This window comes from Chionomys nivalis, chromosome 19 (genome assembly GCF_950005125.1).
Source record: "Chionomys nivalis chromosome 19, mChiNiv1.1, whole genome shotgun sequence".
In the NCBI taxonomy this organism is placed as follows: Eukaryota; Metazoa; Chordata; class Mammalia; order Rodentia; family Cricetidae; genus Chionomys; species Chionomys nivalis.
Genome location: NC_080104.1, coordinates 63,490,534 through 63,503,158, shown reverse-complemented (window position 1 = coordinate 63,503,158; position 12,625 = coordinate 63,490,534). Strand labels below are relative to the sequence as shown.

General features: G+C 43.1%; 1 protein-coding gene across 1 annotated transcript; it reads left to right on the top strand.

Annotated features, from left to right (window-relative positions):
* Window positions 1–3,415: 3,415 nt before the first annotated feature.
* On the top strand, window positions 3,416–12,500 carry LOC130890450 (olfactory receptor 2H2). Its single transcript, XM_057794362.1, has one exon. It carries the CDS (start codon window positions 5,280–5,282, stop codon window positions 6,207–6,209), a length of 930 nt encoding a protein of 309 aa, XP_057650345.1. The 5' UTR covers window positions 3,416–5,279; the 3' UTR covers window positions 6,210–12,500.
* Window positions 12,501–12,625: the final 125 nt, after the last annotated feature.

Here is a 12,625-nt window from a genome sequence, read left to right as displayed (position 1 = left end):
GTGAAGTCTCCAGGCACAGGCTTATGAGGTTTATAGAATCAGTATGAATTCCCTCCTGTGGAAATGGACCTCAAGTCTGAAAATAAGTGGTTAGTTTACTTAGATAATAAACCTCCTGCCAATATTGCACAAATGGACACATCTTGCCTGGCAGGAGGGTAGCATGCAGGGTCCACAGCTGAATAAGACTGTTGATAACAATTCTCCCTCAATAGTCTGCATGGGGGCCGGGCAGTGGTGGTGCACACCTTTAATCCCAGCACTTGGGAGGCAGAGACAGGTGGATCTCTGTGAGTTTGAAGCCAACCTGGTCTACAGAGTGAGTTCCAAGACAGGCTCCAATGCTACAGAGAAACTCTGTCTTGAAACCTCACCCCCAAAAAATAGTTTGCATGGAGTCTTCTAGCTCTATAAGGGCTAGCCAGCAAGAAGGTAGCTTCCAACTCAGGTTCATCTCAATTTCTCTATGGCTTGTAACCAGTGTGGTATCCTTACTAATGTAGTCTTATCTTCTTGTTTTAGTTGAAAAAAAATAAATAAACACAAACCAGCAATAGCAATTGTCTGTATTGTTGTATTACTGCATTGCTAGGAAGGTCCCAGAGCCTCCCTGACCAACATCACATAGGGAATTGGTCGACCCTGCCACTGAGATTTTCATTTAGTAACTTTATTGCTTCAAGATCTGGGAGACTACTGGATTTTCTGTTTCTTTGCTAAACATGCATACCAAATTTGCTTTCTGGTAGAGTAGAGTGCATGGGTCTTTTAAATATAGGCTTATATTATCTAGGAATAGGGATAATTTTATTTATTCCTTTCTTATTTGTATCTTTTATGACTCTTCCTGTTTTGTTGCTCTAGCTAAGACTTCAAATATCATATTGCCTAGGAGTAGGAAGAGTGAGTACCTTTGTCTCATTTTTATTTTAGATGAAATGCTTTGAGTACCCCCCACACATTAAATGTATTTGCTCTAAGTTTGTCATATAAAACTTCTGTTATGTTGAAGTATGTTCTTTTTATTCCTAGTTTCTGCATAGCTTTTACCATGAATGGTTATTAAACATAGTCAAAAGCTTCTTCTGTGTCTATTGAGATTAACATGTGATTTCTGCCCTTGAAGCTACTTATGTGTTGTTAGAGTTCCTCTAGAGGTTATGGTCACAAAGTTAGCAACTTGCCAACCTTAGAAAGCCTGGACAAGGCTGAAGGGAGCCATCTTAGGGTTGGCAAGAAACTTGACTCTAGAGGGGTTCGCAGGTGTCCAGGGAGATGGCCTCAGCTGGTACCTGGGGCAACTAAGGAGAGGGAACCTGAAATGACCCTATCCTAAACTGATGAATATCTTGCATATCACCTTAGAACCTTCATCTGGCGATGGATCGAGCTAGAGACAGAGTCGCAATTTGGAGCAATGGTCTGAGCTCTTAAGGTCCAAATGAGGAGCAGAAGGAGGGAGAACATGAGCAAGGAAATCAGGACCACGAGGCATGCACCCACCCACTGTGACAGTGGAACTGATCTATTGGGAGCTCTCCAAGGCCAGCTGGACTGGGACTGAATAAGCATGGGTTGAAACTGGACTCTCTGAACATGGCGGACAATGAAGGCTGATGAGAAGCTAAGGACAATGGCACTAGGTTTCGATCCTAATACATGAACTGGCTTTGTGGGAGCGTAGCCTGTTTGGATGCTCACCTTCCTGGGCCTGGATGGAAGTGGGAGGACCTTGGTCTTCCTGTAGGGCAGGGAATTTGGACTGCTCTTCAGTATCGAGAGGGAGGGGGAATGGACTGGGGGGAGGAGAAGAGGAGTGGGGATGGGGGAGGGGAGTGGGGGGAGGGGGCAATGTGTGGGAGGAGGGGGAGGGGAATGGGAAACGGGGAGCAGTTGGAAATTTTAATTAAAAAAGAATAAAAAAAATAAATTAAAAAAAAACCTATACTTCACAAAATTGGAAATCTTATAGGAAATGGAGAATTTTCTGAACAAATATCACTTACCAAAATTAAATCAAGGATAGATAAGTTTATTATCAGTAAACCAAATCTAAATATTTTTATATATGTGCAGGTATGTGCATATTTACATAATTGTACACATGCAGGAATGTACTATGTACATGCATATAGAGGCCAGATATCAACATCTTGTGTCACCTTTCTGGTACCAACTACCCTGATTTTTTTAGACTTTGCCTCTCATTGCCATAGTGTACTGACCAGACAGGGTGGCTGACCAGCAGTCCTTAGGGATTTGCCTATCTTTGCTTTCCCAGAACTGGGATTGCCAGCATGTGCCTAATATTCTCTTAACATGCCGGCTGATACAAAAGATATATTATCATGCTTATCTTACAAGTACTTTGCAAAATGAGCTTTCTCCTCAGCCCTTTCTGCTGTTCTTTAGCAAGAGAAAGGAAGGAACGGAGGAACGAAGGAACGAAGGAAGGAACAAAGGAAGGAACGAAGGAAGGAACGAAGGAATGAAGGAACAAAGGAAGGAACGAAGGAAGGAAGGAACAAAGGAAGGAACGAAGGAAGGAAGGAACGAAGGAAGGAAGGCAGGAAGGCAGAAAACATGACACTTTAGCATGGAGTAGGATGCATTGACATGAGACAAAACATGTGATACACCCAAAAGAGTCACACAGATGAAACAATATCATTGTACCATCCAGTGACAGAGAGGAACAGATGGTAACCTCTTTGTTTAACACTGGGTAGTGAACCTGCTAACAGATTTCTTCTAGATTGTCTCCTTCACTCACACATCATTAACACCAGTGGCTAATTAACTGTCTGTGGGCAGAGACCCCAGAGTCCTCGCAGAACTAATGAGGAACTGGTATTCCTCTGGGATGGGAGCGCAGGGATCCCTGCCGTTCTGCCCCTTTCTATCTCCGGTGCTACCAAAATGATACTAACTCCCTGGACTCTAGCAGAACGGTGTTGGTGGAAATGGTGCATGTGGAATGACTACAGTAAATCTCCTTTGGTTCAAGGCTCAGCTCAGATTACATTGGCCAAACTAAACTACTTAACCTGCCTGTGTCTCCATCTCTTCATCAGAAACCAAAACTAATTGCAGTAATTATATCCAGGTAACGTCACCGACGCGAGGTGCTTTGAGAAGTACAGTGTGGCATTCCCAGCCACACTACTGCTGAGCCCTAATGCCAGTGCTTTCAAAGGAGCACAAGCCATCAATTTGCTCTCAGTTTTCATGCAGTGAAATCAAGTGGAGACTCCACTCAAACCAGAAGTTCCTTATCTTGAGCAAACCTTGGCGGCCACAGGATGAGAAGTTTCTGAACTGACCATGGTAAGTTCTGGGATTTTTCTTCTCCTATCATCCATCAAAATACCCCATGTCTTCAAGAGTGGAGTCATGTCTGGCATACACTGTATTGTCCTATTTGAATTCTATTACTGCATTGAGGGACTATCTTGTAGCAAATCATACTGAAATATGATGGAGGAAAACAGCATGGTTTCCGAAATAATGCTAAATAAAAATAATATATAAGCACATTAAGAGAAACCAGTGGTATATGTCTTTAATCCCAGCAGTCAAGAGGAAAAGATGGTGGATCTCTGAGTTTGAGGCCACAGAGAGATCTAGGACAGACAGGGCTACACAGAGAAACTCTGTACTGAAAACCTAAAAGACAGGTGGGGGTGAAATCAGAGTACAAATGAATAAAAACACTAAAAATTTGTTAATAGCAATGATAGTGATACAGGACTCATTGCAACTATCTTGCAGCCTGATTGTAAATTTGAACCTACCTCAAAATAAAAGATTTGAATTTTTAATATGAGTGAAATTAGCCAAGAATTAAGAGAAACCAGAAGTGTGTGCTTCTGGTTGGATTAGTAAATTAAGCATAATGATAATGAAGCAGGATGATCTCAAGTTCCAGGCTAGCCTGGGATACATAGTCTAAATGAGATCAGTACCAATAGCAATGCAACACTACCTCAAAAAGAAAGAGAGAAAATCATGTGTTTAAGTTACTAAACATACAGCTACTTCAACTCTCTATTTCTAAGTTTCTAATGTTTTAATTTTTGAAAAATGACCTCATTACCGAGACCTGGCTGCACATCTTCACAGCTCCTCCTTCCTGAGCCAGTCCAGTGCTAGAATTCTACGTCCTTAAGGAACTGTGTCATTATATGATTAGGCAGTGATCATGTAGAAGCAACACTGTGTTTATCCTGGCTTGTTCCACATTTGTAAGATAAAATGTTGAGGACAGAGGTTTTCAAATGAGGAGAAGACATCTGCTTTCAGTTTAATAATTCATAAAGATCTCTTTTAAAGGGTAAGATCAGTCTACAGCCTTACCACCATGAATGTGCGTATCATCTCTGATAATGAATAAAATAAGTCGATTGATCTCTCTGGGAATGAGTCATTTCATGTAGGGAAAAATCTCAACCACAGAACAGAACTCTGAGTGAATCTCCTGAAAAAGTGTGCTGGAGACAGAATATGAGCCATCAACAAATCCATGTCCACACTTTAAAAATAAGCCCATGAGGAGTGGATGGGCAGGGGATAGAGGAGATGGGCGGGGGAGGATATGGGAAGAGAGGGGGAGAGAATGGAAGAAGATGGGGAGGAGAGAAGAGAAGGGAAACTGTGGTTGGTATGTAAAATAAATGAAAAATGTTTATTAAATAAAAAGAAGATACAAAGAAGCCATCTATCCTTCAGACAGTAACCCACAACTAGAATAGAATAGTAAGGTTTAAATCTATGAGACATTTGAATGACACATGAAAAAAATCAGCCTTTCAAAAAAAAAATGAGACCAATTCTACACTGTTTGCCATCAAATCATTGATCCAACCACATAGTTCCTCATTACTGCCAATACCCATAAGGATCAAAGTCAATATCTGAAGAGTGTTCAGATCATACATTTTGCTCAATAAATGTTTATTCAAACAATGAAAACTCAGTGATTAATTCATATTTTTCATCAGTTTTTTTTTTCTTCAGCTGAGAAGTCAGAGGTCAGTGTAAGAATCCGTCCATTTACCAGAACATTTCTGGTTTCCTCATAGGCACTAGAAAACATTTGACCAGGAAGAAGAGGGAAGAGGAAAGGACTTGATGGTGAGCCAGGAAAAGGAACGTGAAGAGTAGAGGAAGAAGAGAAGCATCCACCTCAAGTGTACTGACAAGTACATAAAGTGAGATGATACAAAACAGTGAAATACACTGTCCGGCAGCTTCATCCCTTCAACTAGATACAAAAGGCCATGGTCAACCATGGCTCCCCCGTGGGCTTCATCCTGCTGGGTTTCTGTGAAGACCCACGCCTCGAAAAGATTCTCTTTGTGGTGGTCTTGTGTTCCTACCTCCTCACCCTCCTAGGAAACACACTCATCCTCCTGCTGTCCACACTGGATCCCAGGCTCCACTCTCCAATGTACTTCTTCCTCTCCAACCTCTCCTTCTTGGACCTCTGCTTCACCACAACCTGTGTGCCCCAGATGCTGGTCAACCTCTGGGGCCCCACAAAGACCATCAGCTTCCTGGGATGTTTTGTCCAGCTCTTCACCTTTTTATCCCTGGGAACAACAGAGTGCATCCTTCTAGCAGTGATGGCCTTTGACCGCTATGTGGCTGTCTGCCAGCCCCTGCACTATGCCACCATCATCCACCCCCGCCTGGGCTGGCAGCTGGCAGCTTTGGCCTGGATCATTGGCCTGGTGGAGTCAGTGGTCCAGACACCATCCACTCTTCGCTTGCCCTTCTCTCCCCACCATCAGGTTGATGACTTCGTGTGTGAAGTTCCTGCTTTGATTCAACTGTCCTGTGAAGATACCACCTATAATGAGATCCAGATGGCTGTTGCCAGTGTCTTCATCTTGGTTGTGCCTCTGAGCCTCATCCTTGTCTCTTATGGTGCCATTGCCAGGGCAGTGTTGAAGATAAACTCTGCAAAAGGGCGCAGGAAAGCTTTCGGGACCTGTTCCTCCCACCTCATTGTGGTCACCCTCTTCTACAGCTCAGTCATTGCTGTCTACCTGCAACCCAAAAATCCCTATGCCCAAGAGAGGGGCAAGTTCTTTGGTCTCTTCTATGCAGTGGGCACTCCTCTTAACACTCTCATATACACCTTGAGGAACAAGGATGTCAAGAGGGCCTTCAGGAGGCTGCTGGGGAAGGAAGTAGAGCCCAGCTGACACACACTCTCAGTGTGCTGGAGATTCTTCATGCCTTTATCAAAGAGTTTATGTCACCACCCTCCCCCTCTTCAGACCTACCCTACCACTGGAGCGGATGAGACAACACAAGACACAAAGATGAGAAATTCAGTAGAGGAGTATAGCTATACCACATGTAATTACCACAGGAATCAGACGGAATCTATCTGTCCATCCTCTTGTGCCCCATTTCACTGATTTTGCTTTTAATTCCCTTCCCTAGCCAGAATGCCGCTATCTTTTTGAAATTTTACCTTTATGTCTTTGTGTGAGTGTATGTGTGGATGTCTGAAGCAGGAAGAGGGTGTAGATGCCTTGGACTGGAGTTACAGACAGTTAAATTGTTCAGCATGAGCTTTGTAGTTTGAGCTCTGGTCCTCTGGAAGAATACAACGCTCTCAGCTGCTGCGCCATCTCTTGCCTCGCGTCACTCTCTCCTCGCTTCACTCTATTTCCGTCTGTAGTTTTGCTGCATCTCCTTTGTGAGGTTCTTGGTAATTCTTTACGCCTCCTTCTGTTTTATTCCCCAAATATCAGCAAGCGTTGAGGGGAGACTGAAACTTAGTTCAGAAACCCAACCGAAAAGCGTTAAGACATTTGCCTAAACTTTAGCCCCTGTGACTTCCAGTCAGACCATTCCCAAATGCATTCTGCTGTTCCTATACCGGAACAAAACATTCCAGTATTCTTACTTTTTTTTTTTTTTTTTTGGTTTTTCGAGACAGGGTTTCTCTGTGGCTTTGGAGCCTGTCCTGGAACTAGCTCTGTAGACCAGGCTGGTCTCGCAGTATTCTTACCTTGAGGCCAGAAAAAAACCTTGGGGAGCAACCTGAGCTGCACTCCTAGTGTTCCCCCTTACCAGGGCTAGACAGGCAGCTCACAAAAAGAAAAGGCTTCTCATTAAGGTGGGCAGGATATTTTGAGCACTGGGATTTTGGTGCCATCTACTGGCCAGATCTGGAACAGCATGGATCTAACGACAAGTCATAGGAGCGCTGTTCAGGAGATAATTAATGTAGTTAACATGATATACTTGGATGTCTTGTGATGTTTCAGGTACCGTTGAAAGTATTTTACAACCCTTGACCCATTTTATTCTTGTAGCATTACAAAGCTTTTTCAGAAGTAAAAACTAAGAGTTCATTACCATCTCTCAAAGTTCTCAGTCAGGACTGGCACCCAGGAGGGCAGAATCCAGATCCATCTCTAAGTCCTGCCTTAATATACATAGAGCCCTCCTAGCCCAAGTGAGAAGCCTCAATGTGTCCTCAAACTAAAGAGGAATCAGTCTTAGCTAGCCGTATGTCCATCTTCAGACTTGCCTCCCTGTACAAAGTATCCCAAGTGCCTTAAAGTGCTCTGTGACAACATCAGAAACAGACAACTTTGGCAAGAAATTTGAACCTGTATGTGGAAGGCTTGAGTCAAGAGGAGTCACCGTAAATTTGAGGCACATTGTGTCAGGTCTGGTTTACTTCCGAGCCTCCAGCAAAGCCAGCCTTTCAAGTCTCACACTACACAATTAACCATCTCCCACCCAGATCTGTACTACAATAAGCCCTCAAAATACACAGCTTTATCTTCTATATTTGTATTTTTGAGACAGGGTCTCATTTTGTAGCCCAGGCTGGCCTGAAACTCCCACTTCAGACTTCTGAATAGTGGGGTTAAAGCCATGTCTACCACACCCAGCACAACACACACCTCCTTTTTGTTTTTAGACAGGGTTTCTTTGTGTAGTCCCGGCTGTCCTGGAATTCACCTTGTAGATCAGGCTAACCTCTGACTCAGATCTGCCTGCCTCAGGGCTGGGTGACCTCCCAAATACAGCATTATTTCATTGCTCCTTCATAACTGCAATTTTGCTGTTATGAATGGTAACGTAATATAAATAATGGTAATGTAATAATATGTAATAATGTAATAATATAAATAATGGTAATGTAAATATCTGATATGCAGAACAGCTGATATGTGAGCCCTGTGAAAGGGTCATTTGATCCCAAAAGGGGTCATGGTCCACAGGTGAAGAACGATGCACAAACTCCCTGCTCCGGAGGAGCTATAGAAGTGGATATAATACAAACGGTGTCAATGTACTTTTTTGTAAATCACATGCTTGAGAAGCAGCTTGATGTGGAACCCACTTTTATGATTGCATTTTGGTTAATGGAACACAAAGGACAAAATAAAGAATACCCTGCTCTAAAAGCCTTGGTGAATAAGCCAAAATTTGCCTGTCTCAGGTGCCCTAAGGTTATGGAGTATTGTGAGGGGAAGCTGCAACTAGCAGAGCCACCTTCAAACAAGACAGGCAGAAAGGGCGGGTCTGGGGTGGCAAATGGCCCTGAAGTCTCCCCAAAGAAGGGCCTGGTGAAATGCTGAATATCAGATGAACAAGACTGGTTTGATTGGGCTGGGTACAATGATACACACCTGCTATCCCAGCAATCAAGAGGCACATGCAGGTGGAGTTCTGAGCTTGAGGTCAACCTGGTCTACACACTGAGTTCTAGGCCAATCAGGGCTACTTAGTGTGGGCCCTTCTCAAAAAGAGAGAAATACAGAGACAGACAGACACACCTGGGTGATCAAGAGAGAAGATGCATGCTATAATGAACACTGTCTTTGTAGAAGGCAGATAAGCCTCAGTGAATTATGTTTCCAGATAAACTCTGTTCTACATTGTTTTCCCCAGAGTAACAGTCCAGTCTACCCCTGAAACATAGCACAGTAGAATGCAGCAGAAACAGTGCTGTGTGACTTCCAAGGCTCTGCTGAAAAATACGTATTTACCAGTCTCTCCCACCTCCAAAGACACTCACCTTTTGGAATCCAGTTTACTATATCAGAAGAGTCAGATCACAAGGAAAAGCCCTGTGTGGTGGTTTAAGTCCACACCTCAGCCACAGAGCCTGCTAGTCCCAAACAAAATCCACCTCTACGGGTTATAAAGGACTTAGAACCTGGCTCTGTATCTTCAAACCCACAGGGTGCTGTGTGGTGTGGACTTCCCTCACTGTGGCCTATTTACTGCTTAGCCCACAGAAACAAAGATGTTGCTGTTGTTTAAGCTGTTGTGGGTACCAGGCTACACAGCAGTCAATGCATAGTCTGGATGTTGGCTCCACTTCCTATCGCCAACAAGGTTCTCCCCATGTGAAGTCTTCTGGCCAAGTAATGAGCCTACAACCTTAGTTTGGGTAAAAAGTTCCATCCCAAGCCCCCCCCCCGGGAGTTGCCCCAGTCCAGACTCCATTCCACCTCCCAGAAAGCCCACCAAACAGTGACCCCTCCCCAGAGGGGCTCAAGACCACTCCCACAGGGTATTTAAACTGACCCCCAGAGAACAACACGTGTTTTTTTGGCTTCCTTTTCAGTCTCTATCCCTGGGGGGCTGGAAGGCCCCATAAAGATGGAATATACAGAGAATCTGGATTATGTATATTATTATGTTTTCTTTGAATTTTTTTGACTGTGAAGGAGCTAAGTACAGAGACATTTCATTGTATGGGCTGCTAAGCTAAGCCAGCACATATACTATAAAGGTATCTTGATTTCAGAATTTGGGGCTAAGGTTATGTTGCTTTGGAAAAGAAGTTCCAAAAGGATGAGAAGCTGTGGAATCCTCCCAGACTAATGTGGTTTGATGGACCAAGACCCCCCAAAAGGATGCCCTGAACACCCCTCAAAAAAATTACTTCACCAAATAAACAGCAGGAAACAGTTTTGCAGAATAACTACACCCATATTCCCAAATATTATTTAAAATGTTCTTTTACAGGCTCTGAGTTCAATTCCCAGCAACCACATGGTGGCTCACAACCATCTGTAATGGGGTCTGGTGCCCTCTTCTGGCCTGCAGGCATACACACAGACAGAATATTGTATACATAATAAATAAATATTTAAAAAAATAAAATAAAATGTTCTTTTACATTTAAAGGGGGATATCCTATATAGATTTGCATTGGTATGGATCTTGGTTTACTGATACAAACTTAAAGTCAATTTTGTTATATGTATATTTCTGCTCTTGATTAAGATATTATAATTGTGTGGTTCATTTAAAATATAATGTATAATTAGGAAATATTGGTTAATAGATAATCATCAAGTTTGTCGTCATGTTAGTTTTTCTAGATGTACAGAAATGTATTTCAGGTGGATATGCATTCTTCAAACCTTTCAAAGACTACAGAATATGGCATTTAAAATGTTTCAAAACTTAGAACTTTTCATGACAATGAGACACATCTGCTCCTGGCAGCACCAATTACTTCAAGAGGAAGATCGGCATCGAAGAGGCTCCTTATGAAGTTGGTTAGACATTTGGGCAAGAAACTAACAGAGAAATGACTGCTGAACTTGTCTAAAGGTGAGACCATCCTTCAGGGTTCTTGCTTCATGAAAAAGTCTGCTAGATGGATGCCCCAATGGTACAGAAGAACTTTGGGTGACTGTGCAGGTAGCCAGAAGTCTCTGTCAATTATAGAGTTTTGGAAATTGCTTACAATGCACTTCCTGTTTACTTAGGTATTATATCCTTCTGGAGTCTTTGATGGAGTTGAAGAATTTATAGTTATAGTTTCCCTTAGTTATAATAAAAGATAAAGTAGATATAAATATAACTGTAATTCTTGCTTGACACCTGTTTTTCTATATGTAATTTTTCTATATTAAAGTTAAAACCTTCCTTTTTATTTAAACAGAAAAGGGGAGGTGATGCAGGATTTCCCTCTGTAAGCAGTGATTACCGTTGGTTAATAAAGGAACTATAGCAGAGCTATAGGGGAACAGAGCTAGGTGGGGAAAACTAAGCTGAATGCTGGGAGAGAGAAGGCGGAGTCAGAGAGAAGCCATGTAGCTCCACTGGAGAGAGAAGCCTGTACTTTACCTGCTAAGCCACAGCCACATGGAGATACACAGATTAATAGAGATGGGTTAAATTAATATGTTAGAGTTAGCCAATAAGAAGCTAGAGCTAATGGGCCAAGCAGGGATTTAATTAATACAGTTTCTGTGTGATTATTTTGGTTCTGCGTGGCTGGGATGAACAAGAGGCCCCCTGCAACACTTCTGTCAGCTCTGCCATTTGGCTGGGATCCTGCACTCCTACTACAGAGTCTGTCTTACCCTTGGCTATTATGGAACTTTCGACCCTTGATTTACTTACTATTCACACCCCACTGATGTGCAATGCAGTTCTGAGAGGGATAATTTTGGTCTACCCAGAGCTGGCCGGTGCCTTGGGCAATAGTTTCTGAAGCCAACTATTAATTTCTACACTGTAGGTTTCTCTACTCCACAGGCCTCCTCTTCCTTTCTCTGAAAAAAATTCCACTGCAGGAAGAAGGGAAACTCAAATTAAATCCAATCGGTCCAAGGTAGATGATCACTATGGGCTGTTTTCAAAGAGGGCCTAAGATTTACCCTGCCATAAACAGGACAGTGAAATGACAAGGCCCCTCTAACCCTTGTAGCTTTCATGCAGAGATGGGGAGGAAGAACCATCATCATAAAACAAAACAAACCAGCACATGAAAAGCTTCAAAAAAGCCAAAAGGACACTAAGAAATCCATTCAGGTTTTTTTCTTCCCAGCTTTTCAAACTTTCAGCTTGATCAAAAAAAAAAATCTTCCCAAGATACTCAGAATCCCTAGATGATGATTTTTAAGTCTGGAGGCACTTATCTAGAACCTGGCAGTCATTGTTCAGTTGTGATTTCTGCTCAGCCAACTGCTCCAGGTCTCCAGACCATGGCCACCATTGTCGGGGAATCCAGGAAGCAGCTGTAACAAAGGCTTCCATGGCCCAAGCAGATCCAGGCAGCGGAATGTATAATTATCCTAGCTCTTGTATGCACTCCATGGAGAAATGCATCATCATTACTGTTATTACCAGATTCCCAAACGTGGAGAATAGAGATTAGGAGACATTTCTGCATGCGGTACAGGCCTGGCGCTGGCAGTCTGACTCCAGAGCCCACACTTTAACCACCAACGTCATCACCCACTAATCAGGGCCTTGATCTTGTCCTGCTTTGCCCTGCGAAATCCTGCATGGATCAGTCACACATCTCTTTGAGCCTCTCCACTTCAAAGCCTTTTCATTAACTTCAAGCCTGAGAACCTGGGCTTCTCCCTTCCTGGCCTGGAGTCCATTCAGTTCACTGGCTGGAGGGAGAGGTGCTGCGTCGCACTGTTCACTGGCTTATTGAGATTCAGGGAGATCCTTCCCCAAGACACAACACAGTGTGAAAGGGACACTGCCTCCTGCCCCTTCAGTCCATCTGTCCACACCTTCATTTGGTTAGGATATGGACCTCCTATCCACTGAAAATAGTCTCCAATCTGTACCTGTTTCTTTTCCCTTAGTTCTGAAAAATAACAAT

Bases quoted from the DNA above. Each gene is read 5' to 3' on its own strand.
- LOC130890450 (XM_057794362.1), top strand. From the start codon at position 5,280: ATGGTCAACCATGGCTCCCCCGTGGGCTTCATCCTGCTGGGTTTCTGT.